The following is a 19935-nucleotide window of genomic DNA, read 5'->3' on the forward strand; positions in this document are numbered from 1 at the left end:
TCCTTTAACATTTCTAGTAGTGAAACTCAGCTGGCAATAAATTCTCTTTTCTTGTGTTTGTCTTCAAATAGTCTTTATTTCATATTCATTTTTTGAAGGATATTTTCACTGGGTATAGAATTCTAGGTTGACAGTTTTTTTCTTTCAGCCTATTAAAGATGTCGTTCCATTGTCTTCTGGCTTGCATTGTTTCTGACGAGAAATCAGCGATCATTCTTATCTTTGTTCCCCTGTAAGTAATGTGTCTTTTTTTCCTGGCTGCTTTTAAGATTTCCTCTTTGTCACTGGTTTTCATCAACTTGATTTTAATGAGTTTTGGTGTGATTTTCTTTGCTTTTATTTTGCGTAAGATTCATTGAGCTTCTTGGATCTGTGGGTTTATAGTTTTCATTAAAACAAACATTTTGGCCACTTTTTTTCCCCAAATAATTGCCACTCCCTGCTCCCTTTGCTTCTCTTTGGCTTTTAAACACACATACTTATTCTTCTTCCTATTTTCCCACAGCTCATTGAAGCTCTATTTTTCTTCTAGTATTTCGGTTTGGGTTGTTTCTGTTATGTCTCCTAATTCACTGATCTTTTCTTCTGTATTGTCTAATCTGCCATTACTTCTATTTTGTGAATTTTTCATTTTTGATATTGTATTTTTAATGTTTAGAAATTTCATTTGGTTCTTTTTTTATATCTTTAATCTCTGTCCTCATTGTGTTCATGTTTTCCTTTAAATATGTTTATAACAGCTATTTCAAAGTCTTTGTTTGCTAAAACTACCTCAGTTCTATAATTTCTGGGTTTGTTCCTAAGGACCAGTTTTTCCCCAATTATGGATTACATTTTCCTCCTTTTTAAATGTTCAGTAATTTTTGACTGGATGCTTGACTTTGTGAATATTACATTATTGAGTGTCTAGATTTTGTTGTCTTCAGTTACAATGTGTTGAAGTTTGTTTTGGCTGTCAAAGTACTGGTGGATCAGCTTGATCCTTCCAAGTCTTGTTCTTATGTTTTGTTAGGGTGAACCTTGGGTTGCCTTTTCACTAATGGTAGTTCAACCCTCTTACTATGATATGACTTGCTAGAGTCTATTGAATATTCCAGGTTTCCACTGGGTTTCTTCTACTCTAGCTGGTTGGAACTTGAATATCTTCCAGCCCTGTGTGAGATGTAAGAATTGTTTTGGTTACAGATTCCCTATAGTTGTTCTCTATGCAGCCTAATGAAGTTTTGTCTTATACATGTTCAGCTTAGTATAAAGCCAACCCTCCAAAAGGACTCCTCCTCAGATTTCTGGAGGCCCTCTTCTTTGGTACTCTACACAGCAAATTTATGTCATCTTGCCTATCTACACTCCAGTTTTTGTCCCCTCAACTCAATAGAACCAACCTACTATGCTTATATTTTTCCCTTCTAGGATCAAGGTCTAGAAAGCTTCCAAGAAGAAAGCCAGGATGATTGTAGGAGTCACTTCATCATTTCTTTTCTCTCGTGGCTCATTGTCCTGTGCTACCTGTAGTCCAGTTTTGGAAAATAGTTGTTTTATATATATTTTCTATTTTTAGTTGTTTGTGGTAGGAAGGCAAGTCTACTACCAGTTACTCTGTCATTTGGAAGCAGAATTCTTCTGCTATGTTTTATGCTATATTTTAGTTTTTATTTTCAAATGAAGGGAGATGTGTTATGATTATACTTGCCATGTGGTAAGGAATGTAGGGTGTCGTCATGTTAGAATCAATTGTAATGTCTTCCCAGTTACAAACGCCTGTGTTCTATGTTCAGAGATTTTGATTTGGCAGATCTCACATGGGTTCTAGGCATCACCCTTTTGAATCCTTGACAAGTGATTTTTTTATACACAACCAAAATGAAGAATCGCTGTGTAGTAAGCTTAAATCTAGTGTGAATTCAGTGAGCTTAAATGAAAAATCCTACTACTTGTTCTTAACTCAGTTTCACTCTGTAAAAATGGAATAAAAGTTTAGGGGAGTAGGACTTTCTGGGTATCCTCACCATCCACATATTAAGCATTAATCTCTGGCAGAGCAGGAGTCTTTATATTCTGGCTTTAATCAAGTGTCATGGCTGTTGCACATTCTGATTTGTCTGTGCCTGTCCCATAGCAGTTTTTATATACTTTGAATATTCTATCCAAAAGTGTCAGGAAAATCTCTTTGATATTTATAAAGCGATTGGCACATGTTCTTATAATATACGGATTCAGAGATGATTTTATCTTGGGCGTGCCAATTCTGTTTTGATTAGTGGTGCCTTCCTGGAGTTCAGTTTTGAGAAGTATTCTAAAGTCAGCTCTGGACTCAGCAGGAAGGAATGCTGTTATGGATTCGTGATATCTGTCATGAATTTGGGATTAAAGGAATGGGGCAATGTGTCCTATGTATTTGCAACTGCTGTACTGGTCAAAGACGCTTTTTCTCTAGTTTTCATTAATTACATAAGAAAACTTGTTGCTACTTTCTATATTCATCTTGACTTTTCCACATGTAGGAAATAAATCTTATAGTTATGGAATGCTTGTATTCAAATAATTTCTTCATTTATCCATTGCTTACTCATTTCCTCCTTCTCTCTAAAGATATAAACAATATGATACTGTTACTAGAGTAGTGGTTTCTGGTCTGTACTTTTTGTCTTTTTTTTGTATATATTTTTAAGGTCAATGGCTCTGTTGATCATATTTTCTTGAATTCCAAAGTAGACATGGAATCTTATGCTTCATCTAACAAGAGAGTGGAATATTTGAAGTTAGAATACTTCTAGATAGAAAATTTTATAAAATATTTGGAGCATAAATTAGTTCTGGATTATTAACAGTAAATATTTTTGAATTATAATTTGATATGTAACCAAGTAACAATATCCTTTCACCTGCAAATTCTTCTATATTAAGTCCATCATGGTCCTATAACATTAGAATATAGCAATTTAGAAACATTTCTTTCTTTCAAACATATAATTCTCTTCCTTTATTTTTTATTTTTAGAGAGGGCAAGGGAAGGAGAAAGAGAGAGAGAGAAACATCAATGTGCAGTTGCCTTTCATGTGGCCCCCACTGGGGACCTGGCCCGCAACCCAGGCATGTGCCCTGACTGGGAATCGAACCTACGATGCTTTGGTTCGCAGCCCGCGCTCAATCCACTGAGCTATGCCAGCCAGGGCCCTATTATTTTTTTTATGATGGAACACTGTTAGCCAAGTGCGTTGGGCTGCAGAGTCATCGGGAAGATAGTTATTACTTGTTGTGGTTCTCGTTCTGTTCTGTCCCAGATCACTTGGTTCTCGTCCTCATTCTCTGTGGGTACACTGCATTAAGGAGTTGCATACTAGCTAATATCAGAGATTTAATTTGTGGGTCACATGTGAGAGAGAGAGCTACCCTTTATTTGGGCAAGAAAGTCGTCTTTTCAGTCTCCACATTTGATGGGAACGGGGTGGGAAGTGGACATTGTTTTACATTTCAGTTGTTATCAATTGGAAACACTTCCTGGTGCCCAAAATCTAGGGTGGTTAGCATAGCGCACTACAGTGAGATGAGCAGAGCGTTAACAGCCAGGAGATACAGGTTCTAGTCCCAGCTTGTCATTTACTAACGCTGTGATCATAGCAAGATACTTAACCTTTTTAACTTTGTATTACTCGTCTGTTTAATGTGGTTAATAATCTGCTGTACCTATCCCACAGAGTTGTTGGGAGGAACCAGTGAAACCATAAATGTGAAAACCTTTGAGAACTTACTAATGGTATATCCCTGTGAGGTAATATTTTGCTGTTGTGTATGCCACTTTATAGTAGATTGTTTCCCTTCATAGGAAAATGGGTGATGGATGTGTGACATCTTTGCTCAATTTTAAGATTTTTCATAGATTTAAAAATTATTTTAGGAAGCCTTCAGATGACGGTTCTATTTAGGAAAAAGAAAACAAATGAAGTATCTGCTGTGTGTTTTACTAGGACCCAAATACTTTCAATGAGAATATTCATCAGTTATGCTTTGCTTTACAGCTTGGAATCCCATCCACTGCCAGCACATTGAATGCCACAACGCAATTAACAAACCAGCCGTGAAGGTACTGTTTTGTGAGACCTCGTATTGTATTGTCAGATGTCCAATTATCAGGAGCAAATTGTTGAATGAAATGTTAGTTCATTTATTATTCAGGGAATTCAGCTTAATACCCCACAGTGGTAAGACTTCCAGGACTCCCATAATTTAGTTGTTCTATCTGTTCTTCTCGCCTAAATTGCAACGCCTAAATTGTCCTCTTTTTCGACAATGCCCAGATGTCAGCAGGAAGGAGGTACTTTCTGTCTGATTTTTTTCAACTATTCTTTCCCTCATTTTATGTCCTACTGCATCCACAGGAGTCCTCTGACCTCCTGATGGTTTCTGGCCTCCTGCTCACACTTCAGATTTTCTCCCTGTCCTACGGGCCCACAGCCAGCCTACCCCTCGGGGCCGGCCTCCCTTTGCTCGTCGGCTGTTTCCGACAGCCAGTCCTCCGGGATGGGCCAAACCGTCTCACTTTCTGTCACGTGTTTATGGAGGTGAAATTCACGTAATATCATTTAATCATTTTGCAATGAACAGTTCAGGGGCATTATGTTGTGTGACCACCGCCTCTTCTCCTTCGACGTGTGGATCAAGAGTATCCGCCGTTTAGATAGAGGCTTATAGATTAACATTAAATGAAAAAGGAATGATGAAACTATGTAGTGTGATGCCAGTTTATTTTAAAAATTGCATGTATGTATATTTATCTTCATATTCATAGTGAAAAACCATCAGTAATGCTCATCAGAACACTACCAGTATTTGCATTGAGACGGAGGGTTATTGTGTTTTTTTTTTAACAACAATGGTCTGAGTTGTGTGTGTGTGTGTGTGTGTGTTTTAAAGATTTTATTTATTTATTTTTAGAGAGGGAAGGGAGGGAGAAAGAGAGAAAGAGAGAGAAACATCAATGTGCGGTTGCTGGGGGCCGTGGCCTGCAACCCAAGCATGTGCCCTGACTGGGAATCGAACCTGTGACACTTTGGTTCTCAGTCCGCGCTCAATCCACGGAGGGTTATTGTTTTTAACATTTTCTTTTTCTCCAATTTTCCAAACCCCTACATTGGGCATAAATTATATTTATAAACAGAAAGTAACTGTTTTTTTAATGCAAGGGGCAGATGTGAACGTACTGGTGTGAGTGTAAACTGACCTGTTCACAGGAGAACAGCACTGGCACTGTTAGTCACAGGTCAGGGGGGTCCTGTTGGTGAGTTCGTTTGACACGTTCGAGGTCACCTAGCTAAATTCTGCTGAGTCTTTATAGTACCAACGTCCTAGGAGTTTTTCTTTTTGAGTGGAACAGACAAATATCTTTATCTGACAGAGGTATCAGCGGCCCATTAGAAATGAGAGGAAAGAGGAAGAAGAGGTCTGTGTGGGGCGGATGGGAAAGACCCGAGGAAGATGGGTTGATCCTCACGAAAAGCCTTGTATTTCCAGAATAGTGAGCTATGCCGCTACGCAGTGTGGATTTGCCAAATAGAAAAGTATTGTTTATTTTTGTTGCAATAGTTGCAAAAAAGTACTTTTGTGGCAAGAGCCAAGAGTCGTGATGGGATTCCCAGTGAAAACATGTTGGAATTTATAGTTCATTATATCACATTCTGCTTCTGGTTTTACTTGATTCTACTTGAAAATCACTTTATCAAATATTTTGGAGCCCAGATAATTTTCTAACACAGGAGTCAGCAAACTATGGCATTTGGGAGATAGCCAAATCTGGCCTGCTGCTCATTTTGGTAAATGAAGTTTTATTTGGTTGCTTATGTATTGTCTGTGCCGCTTCTATGCTACAAGAGCACGGTTGACTAGTTGCGGCCCAGAACGCATGGACCATGAAACCTGAATATTTATTCTCCGAACATTTACAGAAAGTTTGCCAATCCCTGATTTAACATACCAAAAGGTAGTTGTTGTCCATTGCATCAAAGGAAGCATGAAACCTGCTGAAGGAAAATTTCACACGGGGTGTTCAGCATTCAGGAAATTTACAGATTTTGTATATAATTTATATAGTTTACAGATTTTGATGGTGCAGTTATTTAAATTTAGGAATTCTAACTTTTGTGTCCCTCATCATTGAAACTCCTCAGGGTTTTAACTTTAATGACAGGCTGTTTGGTTTATAAATTGGGTTCATTTTCCCCCTTTAAATCAGTAACAGCAAAAAAGACAAGTCAGAGGAATGTTCCAGAAGAATTTGTGGTAAATTAACTGTATAATTGGCTAGAGCATGGGTTGATCATTTCTTGAAAAGCCGGACGGACTTCAAAATGACTCGGACAAGTCACAGAAACTTAAACTGATGCAAAGTTCAAAATTCAGCTAGTCACCTGGATGTCTTGTTCACTTGATTTAAAACATCCAGTAACTGGAAATATCCTGAAGCTCAACTGAAAAGCGATGAACATGCTTCGTCTCTGTGCTTGGGCTAATGAAAACTCAGCCATAAAGAATCCGAAACGGAACGGAGCACAGCCGGGATAAACAAACTACAGGTTATGTGCGGGAGAGAAAAAACACACACCTGGAAATGCAACACTGGAGGATTAATATAGATCTTAGATTCCAGGGTGAATCATTCAATGGTAGACTTACAGCTGCATTTTCTGAATGAGGTTTTTCTTAAGTAAAAGAGAAACTCTACTGCCAGCATTTTGGTAACAGTTACCATTTCTCATTTTATTAATATATTTTCTTTTTCTTGAAGAGATCTACCGTGTTTACCAGTTTAGAGAGTGACATAGAGGTAATTTGAGCTGCTATGGAGCAAGATGATTGTTTTAATCTTTGTGGAATGAGGGTAGATTCCTTGATACTATTTGTTACTGGAAATGCAAATAACAGGAGAAATGGAAAACCATAGTAGCCACGTTTAAAATCAGCCGTGTGGACTGGCACCACTCAGCGCAGGAAAAACAGTTACAGGTTGAGTGGGTTTAACTGAAAGTGTTTATTCCACTTTGCTTTGGAAAATCTGTCATTATTAAAACACTTGTGTTTTTGATGTCAGGAATGTGACGAACGGGGACAGGAGAGTTCACTCTGGCTTTCCATGTGTTTCAGATGTGCATAGACCCTTCCCTGTCAGTCGCTTTGGGCGATAAGCCGCCCCCACTGTATCTCTGTGAAGAATGCAGCCAGAGGATCGCAGGGTAGGTGTGGGGGTCCTCCATGAACAGGCAGTGGGGCAACAATAGGAAGATAGGAGCAATCACCTGGACTTAAAAATTGGCCACATTACCCATGTTTCCCATTCTGCTCTCTGGTTCTTAAAGAGTGCTTTGTCCGATATTTAATGTGTAGCGAACTTTCACTGGAAAGACTTCAGCTTTGAAAAGTTGCAATATTTCTCTCTGTGCGTGCGACAGGAGAAAGCAATTCCACTTGCTTGCAAGCAGCCCCGGTTTTCAAGTGACCCCGTTAAAAAGGCCACAGAGAAAAATAGAACTGGTTTTTCAAACATGACAGATAATTCATAGGGGTTCTCTTTGTGTGTTAGTTTCACAGAGCCACACTCAGCTTTGTATAAATCATGCTGTATTTTGCTTGGCTTAATTAGCATCTGGAAAGTATCATTCAAAGATAACGGAATATGATAAAATGCCTATAATTTATAATTTAGCTGGAATGCACTAGACATTTAAAAAGTTTATTATGATAGTGCTCTTAATTACACTTCCTTTCTATTAAAAGCCTTTTAGCAGTAGCGTGCAGCTTATTAGCATTCATGTGGAAGGGTAACATTGCTGGAAGTTCAAACGTGAATTCTGTTTTTCTTCACAGGGACCACAGTGAATGGTTGATTGATGTTCTCCTGCCACAAGGTACGGTTTACTTCAGAATGAATCATGAGTAATCATGACTAATGGTGTGGTTGATCTGTCTCCTTTTGTACTATTTTATTTAACAAAGATAGTAACAAAGATAGTAAAGATAGTAACAAAGACAGTAACAAAAGTCAAAGATAGTTCTATGAATATTCATTGATACGAAGCATTATATCAATGCTTACTTATAATCTGCCCACACGTTTAATAATGAGGCAAGAGGTATCATTTCTACCCCAATCAAGGGGAGATGTTAGGCTTAGGATTCTGTGGGATTAAAGCCCTGCTGATTATGTCAAGGGGTTGTCTGTGTACACAACAGGTGCTGCCAACGATTGTTGGCTGTGCCAGGTCAGAAAGGGAATAAAGAACATCAGCGGGAAGAACGCTGAACAATGGGACTTTCTTCTGCCACTGTGACTAGTCTCCTCAACAGTAAAATGGGGACAAAGTATACCTGACCCACCTCCATGGGGAGACGAGGTTGTAATGCTTGTGGTCCGTCAGAGGTCTAAGAGCGACGCCAGTGAGTTGACAGATCAGATAGATGAGCCAGCACCCTTCTACCCACGGGGAGGCAGGTGTGCCAGCCGCCTACCTGGGGACTGGCAGGACCAGGGAACACCCTGGACAGCACAGGGAAGATGGCAGGTGGTCCAAGCTGGGAGCGTGCTCAGTGCAGACCAGGCACACGGGAGAAACTTGGTCTAGGGCTTCAGAGGCAGGCGCTAAAAGACTGTGTAAGGCCTCACTTAAAAAATAAATCTGAAAACCTTAATTCACTAAATTCTGTGACCTTTAGAAAAATGTAAGACCTTTGCTTGATGATGATTATACTACGTCATTGTAGTCTAACCTTTAGTATTAGGTCATCCGAACCTCATTAAGGAAGGATTGTTGGAAACGGACAGCTCAAGTCTAAGCAGTTGACATTAGTAAGATTTTTCTATAGTTCTGATACTTCACCCTCATGGTGAAGCTCTAAATGTGGTCCTTTCACTCAGACTCATAGCATAACGGAGGAGCTGTATAGAGGGAATCCACAGGCGTATTGGTAGACCCCCCTCCACCCTGGGTGGCCATGTGATCCTGAAGAAGCTGTGCCACCATAGTGGCCCTCAATTTTGTGTTCTGTCCAACGAGAAGTTGAGATTACCGTTATTTGGCTTTAACACGATCTGAATTCTAAGTCGCATCTGAGAAGGTTGAATTACTTATAAGAGCAGGTGGAGTATTTGCAGCGTGGAAGGGTTTTTAACGCCATGACACCTAAGTAGATGATGATTCATGAGACGATGGAGAAACTGTTTTAGCCAAGGCTAGAGGTTGTATTACAAAACTTGTTTTTACCCCTCCTCACGGCTGCCCTGGTGGAAAATGGGCTCTCTCTCTTTGTTGATATTTTGTGTGCCTTCCCCTTACAGCTGAAATATCTGCTATATGTCAGAAGAAGGTAAGAACAGACCATCCGTGTGGCGGGGCATGATTTGCTGTGTCTGTATGTAAATTCACTCATCGACACCTGCCTCATCTCTGCACTGTGGTTTCCCAGTGTGTCCATGTCACTGTGTTCGTGGAGGGGGAAGAGCGATAATTGAGCACGCGAGGCTGCTGTGTCCTGACGCTCTCTATCTCCATCTCTGCTTTCGCTCACCCGTCTTCTGCACCCGTGTTTTTGATAACTAATCTGAAATAAAAGCTATGTGCTTCTCTGGAGTAGAAGTCTAATGACAAAAACCCTCTGAATGACAGTGTAACACGTGCAACTTAACTTTGCTAAATGATGCATCTTGTACGCTAAACATCCTTGTTTTTTGAAGTGCAGTGCAAGTGGTTCACTGTTTGTGTTAGAGCATGCATACTCAGACCAGCTGCGTATGGAAAATGGTTATTTATATGTAAGTTGACTGTTGTCTCTAGTTAAAGATTCCACCTTCAAATTTCCTTTGGCCACCTTCATGACAGTTTCCCTAAACCATATCTCTTTTTTTTTTTTTTTTTGGTTCTAGTTGTGGAAAAGTACAAGAGAAAGTAGTGTGGTTTCATATAAAGAACTTTGGGTTAGTTGGCCGAGATGCTTGGGTTCTGACCAGCTCTGTCCCCACCAACCTATGAGACCACGTACAGGCCATCTAAACTGTCTAGGAGTTAGGCATGAGTGGCTACCTTCGCAGCGCCGTTCCCGTTATCCGCTGCCATATAACGAGCCATCCTAAAACGTAGTGGTTTACAACAACAAACACTTGTTTGATCCCAATTCTGTGGATTGGCCGTTTGGCTTACGCTCAGCCGGGCTTCTTTTGACAAACTCCTGTAGGCTCACTCGTGCGTTTGCATCAGTTGGTGAGTAGGCTGGGGGTTTGCTGGTCCCAGGTGGCCTCACTCCCCTGTCTGGGGCTTCCGCCAGGGTGCCTGCAAATGGCTGGGGGTCACTGGGGTGTCCAGCTCACCCTCTTTCCGCGTCAGGCATCACATCCTCCAGGAGGCTAGGCTGGACTCGTTCAGGTGGGAGCAGCGGTCTGAGGGAATGAGGGGATGAGGGAGGAGGTTGAAAGGCCTTTTGGAGACTGAAGCTCAGACGCCAAGGAGCATCGGTTCTGCTGCATTCCAGTCTTCAGAGAACGTCCCCAGGCCTGCCAGCTTCAAGGAGTGGGGGACATAGACTCCTCCCCTTTACATGGCTGCAAGAACTCTGTGGTCCTATTTAACTCACCACAATCCACCCTCTGAATGTTAGTACCTACATTCTCTGCAAATGCAAAGTACTCTTACCACCTTCTAAGACCTTAAAAAGTCTTATCCACTTCATAGCTTCCAGCTTCAAGTCCTGGTCTTGCGATCTACGTTTGGTCTGGTCACTGATGAAACACTTGGGGTGCAAATTCTCTTGATCCAGAGACCTGAGAACGGGAACGGCCAGTTATCTGCTCTCTGCACACCCAACCCGCAGTGGTGAGCTAGGCACCCGATGACAGCAATAGATTTCTGTTCAGAAAGAGGAGGAGGAAGCAGGTCACCGTCACTGGCCTGGAGGAGCTCCAGCCGCGGACACACCAACCCTTCTTCTGTCTCTGGGGGCAGTGAATGCGCGTTCAACTGGACCTGCTTTTGCTGTCTCAGAGTGGTTCCCACACCCGTTGTTGTCTTTACGGGCATTTTGCTGCACTTTCTGAGAGTCTCTTTTTTTTTTGATGAGAAATATCCCGTGTTGTAGCTGAGTGACTCTTTCAGTCTGCCACTTCCTGCATGTAGGAGGCGGGGTCTCACAGACCTTCTTTCATGGCGAGCTGTGTCTGCCCCCTTTCGTCTAGGTCGGTGGTGTTTTTGCTAGCGGGACTTTAAAACGTGGTGGGTTTTCAGTAAGTCTCATTGGGGTTCTGTGCCCCCAAAGACATCTACAGTTCTTTCTGAGACAGTCCTTTCTGTTCTTTGGGCACTTCAGTGTGCCCTTAAAATGACCAGGAGCCCTGTTCTAGCTGAGAGGCTCAACTGGGCAGTACCCTGCATCTTTCTGAAGTTTTAACGAAGGATCGCACAGTCGTTCAGCAAACTTTTGGTTTGATTTTTATCCCGAGGCTCTTTCCTACTTTGAGAATCTTTTAGAAGCCAGAGACAGTAGGGTGAGAAACAGTTTTATTTTCTAAATCAGCACGTTCTGGCTCTGGCGGTATACCTAGCGTATTTGACATCCAGATGAATGTTTTTACACCCCTTCCTTTATATGCTACAACTATCTTGACTAATAAGCTTTACATTAGCACATTTTTGTTACTTATTCTTTAATAAACATTGTATTTTATATACATGTTATTTTGGAGAACTTCCATTAAGTCCAAGTTAAGTAGTTCAGAATTGTTTGAGCTGGCCTTGGGCACAGCTCGTACTTCTGGTATTACGCGTTCCTGCATTTGAACGGTAGGTTTGAGCATCAAGATCGTAAAGATAAGAGACAGATCTTGACTTATTTCAGTTCTGTTGTTCTGTGCGACCACTTGGAGTTATTCATGTAGATTTGAAATGTAAAGCAGTGAAGGGAACGGAGTGGCTGGAGCGAACATTTGAACACCACGCCCAGCTGAATCTAAACCCAAGGGAAATCTCTCCAGTTTGCTTTTCAAATGGATGCATAGAAACGGCTCCACACGGGTTGAGGCCCCACTGGGGCTTGTAAATATATTATTAAAACCTATGAGGAACCATGGTAGTGGTTTAAAACTTTGGCGAGCCAAATGTCATTTTGGGGTTGTTCTATCGCTGATGCTATTTTGGAATTGATGGCACGTGGTGATGAGGCAGGTTGACTTCTAGTTGGTATTCCTGGTACCAGTGTATGTAGTATACCCAGGTACCGTGAAAGAAATCATTCATACTGTAGCAACACCAAACGACAATCCTTTAATTACACTCAGAGAGTCTGTGGGTCAGGGGTTTGGACAGGGCACGGTCCACAGCCTGTCTCTGCTTGATGATTCTGAGACCTCCTTATCTGGGAAGACTTGAACAGCTGAAGGCTGGAGTTATCTAAAGGCTTCTAGGTGGAATGTTTGGGCTCTGGGATGGGGCGGCTGGAAGGCTTGGTTTAGCCAGAATGGTTGACCAGAGGCGCACACATTACCTGTGCATGGGGCTTGGCCATGGCCGAGTTCTGAGAACAGTGTCCCGATGGGGAAACTCAGGGAGAGAGAATGTTCAAGACATTCGTTCAGGTGGAAGCTGCATGTCTTTTTATAACCAGGCCGTGGGAGTCAGGTGAGTGTCACTTGTGCCTTCCTCTCTTGGGAGAAGTCGCCACCAGCCCGTCTCGATTCAGGGCCCGGATTCAAGGAGGCACCAATCTGAGGAGCCAAACCCCAGGAAAACAAACCTCCACGGCTGGACTTCGCTTGGACGAGAAGACCTTGGACCCCCAGTTGCGAGTTTGCATGTGGGAAGAATGTGAACAATGTGTGACAAGAAAACAGGGTGGGAAATTGCAGACCTTCAACGTCAGGACTTCTTTACAGCGAAGAACCACCCAGCCCGTATCCACATCCTACGGTTTACGTAACAGTAGGATTCCCGGAGGAGCAAAGACTAAGTATAAGCAGGAGGAAGAAGTGAACTCTAAGATTACGCTCTGATCTATCCCACACTGCTGGTGGTGTGGCATCGGTTTGTGGGTAAGCAGGGGAAGCCTCAAGCCAGTAAAAATTCCTGAGCTTCCAGCATGAAATTGGCTGCACAAAAGAGACACAAGGACAGAGCAGGACGAGTGGCCCGCTCGGACAGACCGGGGCGGCCCTGAGCGCTGAAGAAGACTGGGCTTCAGATACAGAAGAAACACACTATTCTAATAAATAATTTTCAAACATAATAACTAAAAATATTATACAATTTTTAACTTCTTTGAAGATTTGTTGGCCTGAATCCTTTTCAGAAATTGAGATTTGCTAACTCTAGCACCCAGAGCCTCTTGCTAAAATGGAAGTGGAACAGGCCTTACTCCGGTGGCCGTTCAGACCCGCGGCTCAGTACATTGCCAATGTCGTGATGTAGGTTTGGTGCTGCTCGCCTCCTTCCTCCTCCGGTCTCTCCAAGGGAGCTGTCGTGGAGGGGTCTCAAATCTTCCCCGAGCTCTGAGTTTATAATGGCTTAGAATATGACATTCCCTAGAGGTGTCCACGTCTTAGTAAGCTCTATTGAAAGACAGAAAAGCTCTCTGGACCCGAGACATTGAGTATGTATGTGGTGGCGCATCTTGCAGGCTCGGGGCATGCTGGTGGGCGGAGGTCAGGGAGGTTCCGACAGTTTCCCCAGGCACTTCGCGTGGGTGCTGCTCGCTCCTCCACCTCCGGTCGTGGGGCTCTGACAGTAGCCCCCTACCCTTCGGGGTCTCATGCCGCTCCACTTTTCTCATTTCGGTCACTCCATCTTTTGATTGCTTCCTGTGTGATGTCAATGGCTGATTCTATGAATGGTTTTTGCTGTGTTTTGATATGTTACTGTGGTGTCGATGACATATTCTTAAGGTCTTGACCGAGAGTCCTGGTGGGACTAGAAAGGCCTGGTTCGGGTCCGTCAGCTCAGCGCAGCGCAGCTGCCTCCCTGTGCCCCGTGCAGCGAGGACAGATGAGCTGCTGTGGCTGTTCGCTGTTTTAGTGGTGGCTGAAATAACTGTGAAAGTTTATGCTGGGGGTTAGAATGATTCCTTTTCTATGTTGATGTGCTCTTTCTGGACCATGGTTTTTTTTTTCTTCTTCTTCTTCACATTTCTCTTGAAAACCCTTGAAACACCAACACGAAATAATCCCCAAAGCCGCCCGGCCCCCTCACTGAGGGGACTTTATAAGGACTTTTCAACTCAGTCCCACTCACGCGTGGGCTGTTTCTACCACTTGCACTGATGGGAACCATTTCTCACCTTTATTTTTAACTGTGACTGAGCTCGAACTGACTAGAGATGACCTGCATTTTGGACACTAGTGAGTGGCACTTGAGTAACACGCTGCCATTTTCAGTGGCCCCTTGTTTCCATTCTTCCCAATTCATAGGCAAATTTACCTTGGCGACTAATTCTAACTGATTTCCCTTTTTTTTGCCTCCAGAACTGCAGTTCCCATGTTAGAAGAGCCGTTGTCACCTGCTTTTCGGCAGGGTGCTGCGGTCGTCACGGGAACAGGCCTGTGCGGTACTGCAAAAGATGCCACTCGAACCATCACAGTAACGAGGTGGGGGCTGCCTCGGAGACCCACCTCTACCAGACCTCCCCTCCACCCATCAACACCCGCGAGTGCGGCGCCGAGGAGCTTGTCTGCGCCGTGGAGGCCGTGATTAGGTAACAGGCTATTTATTAGTCCCGTACTCGGAAAACGCCGCCTTGGTTTTGAGCCACCTTTCTCGCGTGGAGCTATGTGTAAATTTAATTCAACTTCAAGTGCCCTCAGCCCAGCACAGTGTGGCCGTGATGGTGTTTTAATTCATTCATACAGCAAATATTTTTATCAAATGCCAGTTATGTGCCAGGCCTGTGTTAGGCACTTGAGAGACAGAGGAGAGTAAAATGTAGTCTCTGCCCTCAGGTTCCCTGTGTAGGGACTGTAACAACAGAGGCACGTACTTGTGATCCAGAGTGGTGAGCTCAGTCATGGCAAAGCCAGAGGTTGTAGGGGGGATGAAATGAGAGCTCAGTCAGAGTGAGAGGTGGGGGGAGGGGCCCTGAGGCTTGACTGACAGCAGTGACATTGGGGGAGAACTCTGGGTAATTCAGCACTGGGGTCAACCAGAAGGCTGTGGAGTAAGACAAGGGCTGAACATACAGCTTCCTGGCTTTTTCTTCTTCTATCACATGACAAAGAAAGGAGCTTTAAAAAATGGTAATATCGAGACTTGTTCTCTTTCTGTATAATGTTAATCAAGGCAAGATTTTTTTAAAGATTTTATTTATTTATTTTTAGAGAGGGAAAGGAGGGAGAGAGAGAGAGAGAGAGAGAGAGAGAGAGAGAGAGAGAGAGAGAGAGAGAGAGAGAGAGAGAGAGAGACATCAATGTGCGGTTGCTGGGAGCCATGGCCTGCAACCCAGGCCTGTGCCCTGACTGGGAATCGAACCTGTGATGCTTTGGTTCGCAGCCTGAGCTCAATCCACTGAGCTACGCCAGCCAGGGTGAGGCAAGATTTTTAAAAATTAAAGAATAATATTAGAATGTAAGTTTTAAGGATAGGGACTAAGTCTTCTGTTTTTCTCATCCCAGTATCTGACACACAGAGAAATGTGATGTTTGTCAAATAAAGCAAGACAGAAATTTGGAAATAGAAAAAAAAAATCAATCATACTGCTGTCATCATTGTCTGTTTGGCACATGTTCTTCTACTTGTATTCAAATGCGTGTTTTATTTCTATAACTGTAATCACAGTGTATTTATAATTTTTCGATATAATATACCATTAGGTATTTTCCATATTGTGGTTTCCATATTTATCATTCCTAGTGGATACATAATATTTATCTAGATTATTTTTTCCACTTTTAAGTATTTAGAATGCTTCTAAGTTTTTACTATTGTAAGTAAGTGGTAAATATTTTTGCATACAGTGCTGTTTCTGTATTTTTTATTTACTTAGGGTAGATGCCCAAATATGTTTGACTGGGTCAAAGGGTATGCATGTTTTAATGGCTTTGGTGCATCGCCAAACCGATTTTTAAATTGTATATGTGAATTTACAGCGCCGGCAGCACTGTCTGATATTGCTGGTTTTTGCAGCACCCCATATTGGGTATTATTTTTAAAACTATCATTCATTTAGCAATTGAAAAGGGAGTCTTCGTTGCTCATTTTCAGGTTTTTGAGTACTAGATATTGAATATTTTTCCCATTGGGTACAAGCTCCTCAATCCCCCCTTGCATCGTATATTTGATGTCCACACGGTTTCACGTTAGATACGGGGGAAGCATGGCCTTCTCGCGGGACGGGCGGTGAACCAGAAGCCAGAGGCGTCAGTTCTGCTTGATGCTGACTGATGGGAGGAAGAAGCCTCTTTGTGCCTCACTTGGTTCATCTTTAAAATGGGGATGGGTCAGCAAACAGGAAGGACATGAAAATAGGCTTCTTGGAGTAACTCCCGCCCATTTAAAGATGCTTGAGCACTCGGGAGGTCATTGCCCTGAAGGGGTCATCCTCTAGAACGAGTTTTCTGATGGTCTGTCTCAACACCTTTGCTCTCGGGCAGCTTGCTGAAAGAAGCCGAGTTCCACGCCGAGCAGCGGGAGCACGAGCTGAACCGCCGGCGGCAGCTGGGCCTGTCCTCTTCCCACCACTCCCTGGAGAACGCCGACTTCGACAACAAGGACGACGACAAACACGACCAGCGGCTGCTCAGCCAGTTCGGAATATGGTTCTTAGTAAGAAAAGGAGTTGGCTGTTCTCTGCTTTCTTATTTCTCATTCCAGCCCTACGCCCGTGAAGGATTTCTCCTTTCTCTTTCAAGAACCTAAAGAGGGAAACAGTGAACAATTAGCCTTAGCCGTGTGACCCCACATTCTAGGACAGTGGCGCTGGACCCTGGGCTGCACACTAGATTTACCTGGGGCGGCTTTTAAAAAAATGGCAATGCCCAGATTTCATGCTGGATTCTTGGGAACTCCTAGAAAGCTTTCTAGTTGATTCTCTTGAATAGCCAGGTGTTGAAACTTTGTGCCAGGCTCTAGACTATTTAAAATGCACCTTTTGCCAGAATAGCTAGGGTATATTGTGAAATATTGGACTCAGTATGATTTACAGATTATTGGCATTCCTGTTTCACATTCCATTGCCTGTGTACATGGAATTTTCCTTGAAAATTCAGTCTCTGTGGAGCTTTTTTTTAAAAAAAAAATGATTGCAAGTCTGCCTACAGCCAAAAAATTATAGCCAAAAGTATCACAAGGAATTTGATTGATATTGATGGATTCAGCTGGAGTCTTCATTCAGTAAAGATCAAACATACAGATCCCAAGTTTCAAGCAAGCTAGATTTGCCAGTTCTGCAAAGAAACAGACTTGTTTCTGCCCATTGGAGGCATGAATTAAGTCTCCATGGTGATACATCTTTTTCATGCTTTCACACGGTTACCTGCAAAGGTCCTTTTAAAAATCACATTGGAATTGAATTGCTGATTTTACATGTCTTATTCCGACAACGTATTATCTAATGGTACGATGACTCCTATTGTGAACTCTTTGAAGGCAAGGATAGGATTTTATGAATTCTTATAATTCTGAATCCTACTGCCCTGCTCAATCAAAGGTTATTTCAGGATGGATGGATGGATGAATGAATGAATGAATGAATACAGGATTAGTTGTTTTCAAATGTCTATTTGTAATGTGGTGAACTGAGGGGTGCCCTAACAGCCCAGAGTTATTACTGATAGAAATTCTCGGCTAAATCTGGTCATGTTAGAACTAAAATGTGTACAGCTGTTTTTTTCACTGAAGGTGTTCATGAAATTTCCCTCGGTAGATTTAACTTTCTAAAGGCATCGATACAGTGTAGATAATGTAATAGATTTCTTATAGGAGAAAAGGCCTATGGGAAGGTGGAGTCTTAAGGGGAAACGATCGTTGCAAGCTGCCTCTCCTTGGAGAGGAACGCAGTTTCTCAGATAAGTGATCCCCATCATTTAGAAAACTGCCTATTTCCCATGGGTGATCTGGGACACCTTTTTCTTTTTTTAAACTGTTAAACAAGCCTGTGACAGTTGTGAGAGGATGGCTGGGGGCTGACGCGGAGCCCGGTCTGCCTGTTCCCAGGTGAGCCTCTGCACACCCAGCGAGAACACGCCGACCGAGAGCCTGGCCCGGCTGGTGGCCATGGTGTTCCAGTGGTTCCACTCCACAGCCTACATGATGGACGACGAGGTTGGGAGCCTGGTGGAGAAACTGAAGCCTCAGTTTGTCACCAAGTGGCTGAAGACAGTGTGCGACGTTCGCTTTGATGTCATGGTCATGTGCCTTCTTCCCAAACCCATGGAATTCGCCAGGGTGAGTGGAGGCCTGGCGCCTGGGCCTGGCTGGGGAGGAGACTTGGGGGGGGGAAGCACCGCCTTCGCCGTGAGGGCGGTGTCCGTGCCTGCCGACGAGCAGCAGGCCTTGGCTGCTAGTCGGCGCAGCTGAAGGAGTGCGGTTTAGCGTAGTGCGTGTGTTTTAGGTGATGTCCTGCGTTGGCGTTGGTTTGGGGTGGGGAGGAGTGGAGGCAGAACGGGTGAAGTGTCTGCAAGGATTTAAGGGAATATTCTTTCCGGACACTGCTGAATGTTTTCATTCAGAAATAGGACAAAAGAAAGCCTCTCTCTGTGGTTGCTGGAGCGCAGTCTCTTTCTGGTCTGGTCTGCGGAAAGGCTAACTGACATTTGACGACAGGCAGTTCTGTGCTTTCGCGGGCATTTCTGGAGACGAACAGCAGCATTCCTGCCCTCCTGTCTGGGATGCCAGGAGGGTCAGGAGCCACCCAGACCTGTTCTGCTTTTTCCTCTGGCTTGTAGGACATGTTTCTGTGCACTTTTCCTTTGGCTCTGTCTCAGGGGATCCCCGGCTTCAGACGTACGGCTGAGAAGATCTCACATTTCCTGACTACAATGTAATGCGTGTCTATCCCAGAGTCAGTGTTTGGCAGCAATATACGAAATGTTTTCAGTGCCTTTTCTAAGTAAGGTTTTGTGCGTGTGTGTGTGATTTTTGGGTGTCTTTCAATGAGGTCTTGAGGCAACTTTTGGTATACATAAGACATTTAAGAATAACACAGAACACAGACCATCTAAAGGTGCAGCTTTTGTTAGATTTTCAGAACTCGAGCATTCTTGCATTTATCAAAATATACTTCTTTCTTCTTTGGTGCCATCCACTGACTCATATATAAAATTGGACTTCTGCTTACTGGAAATTCCCAATTTCCTGGCATTCTTTGACTGTGTTGATATGTTTTCTATGATTATTTTTTCCCACACAGTGAAGGGCTGGTGTGATCTGACTCTGGAAGATAAGCAGAAATGATTATGTGGGGGAGGAAAACTTTTCTAACCTGAGTCCAGTGGTTGGGAGCCTGCTGATTAACTGGCAACAGACATATGAACAAGACAAAAGACCAAGTTTGTGCTTCTGTGCAGGCTCACTCAGACCCACAGATAAAGGTTTTTGTCCTTGAAAGGGAAGATCTGGAAAATTCTTTTGGGCTTTTTGGTGCTCATGTTGCTGGGACTGGGTTGTGTGTCCCTAAGGGCAGCTGGATTCGCAGGAAGGCTCCCTTCGGAGGGGTGACGGCAGCTCCATTTCCCCGACGCTCTGCTTGAGTCAGATAAGGGAAGTTTGTGTACGTTTTTCTTTCTGCAGCTTCTGTGGCTCAAATGTTTCCTACTTTAAAATAATCTTTATGACAACTCGGGGGTGGGAGTGGGCCGCCACCTTTCTCCCATCTGGAAGTTCTCTAGAAGGTTCAGGTCGAAAAGGGGCTTGGTGGATTGCTGTGGAGACAAGAGTCAGGTTAGGAACTGCAAGCCGAGACTTCAGCAAGGGAGGGAAAGAGCAG

General features: G+C 43.3%; 1 protein-coding gene across 1 annotated transcript in view; it reads left to right on the forward strand.

Annotated features, from left to right (window-relative positions):
• UNC79 (unc-79 homolog, NALCN channel complex subunit) overlaps positions 1–19935 on the forward strand; it is a 205465-nt gene that overhangs the window by 77154 nt on the left and 108376 nt on the right. The window contains exons 8-14 of the mRNA XM_045823781.1: positions 4017–4081; positions 7135–7223; positions 7855–7895; positions 9323–9351; positions 14483–14712; positions 16604–16775; positions 18165–18395. Of these exons, the coding sequence (XP_045679737.1) occupies positions 4017–4081; positions 7135–7223; positions 7855–7895; positions 9323–9351; positions 14483–14712; positions 16604–16775; positions 18165–18395 (857 nt within the window). The remainder of the gene's footprint in view (positions 1–4016; positions 4082–7134; positions 7224–7854; positions 7896–9322; positions 9352–14482; positions 14713–16603; positions 16776–18164; positions 18396–19935) is intronic.

The sequence above is a fragment of the Phyllostomus hastatus genome, unplaced genomic scaffold (assembly GCF_019186645.2).
Source record: "Phyllostomus hastatus isolate PE091 unplaced genomic scaffold, TTU_PhHast_1.1 phas_scaffold_501, whole genome shotgun sequence".
NCBI lineage: Eukaryota > Metazoa > Chordata > Mammalia > Chiroptera > Phyllostomidae > Phyllostomus > Phyllostomus hastatus.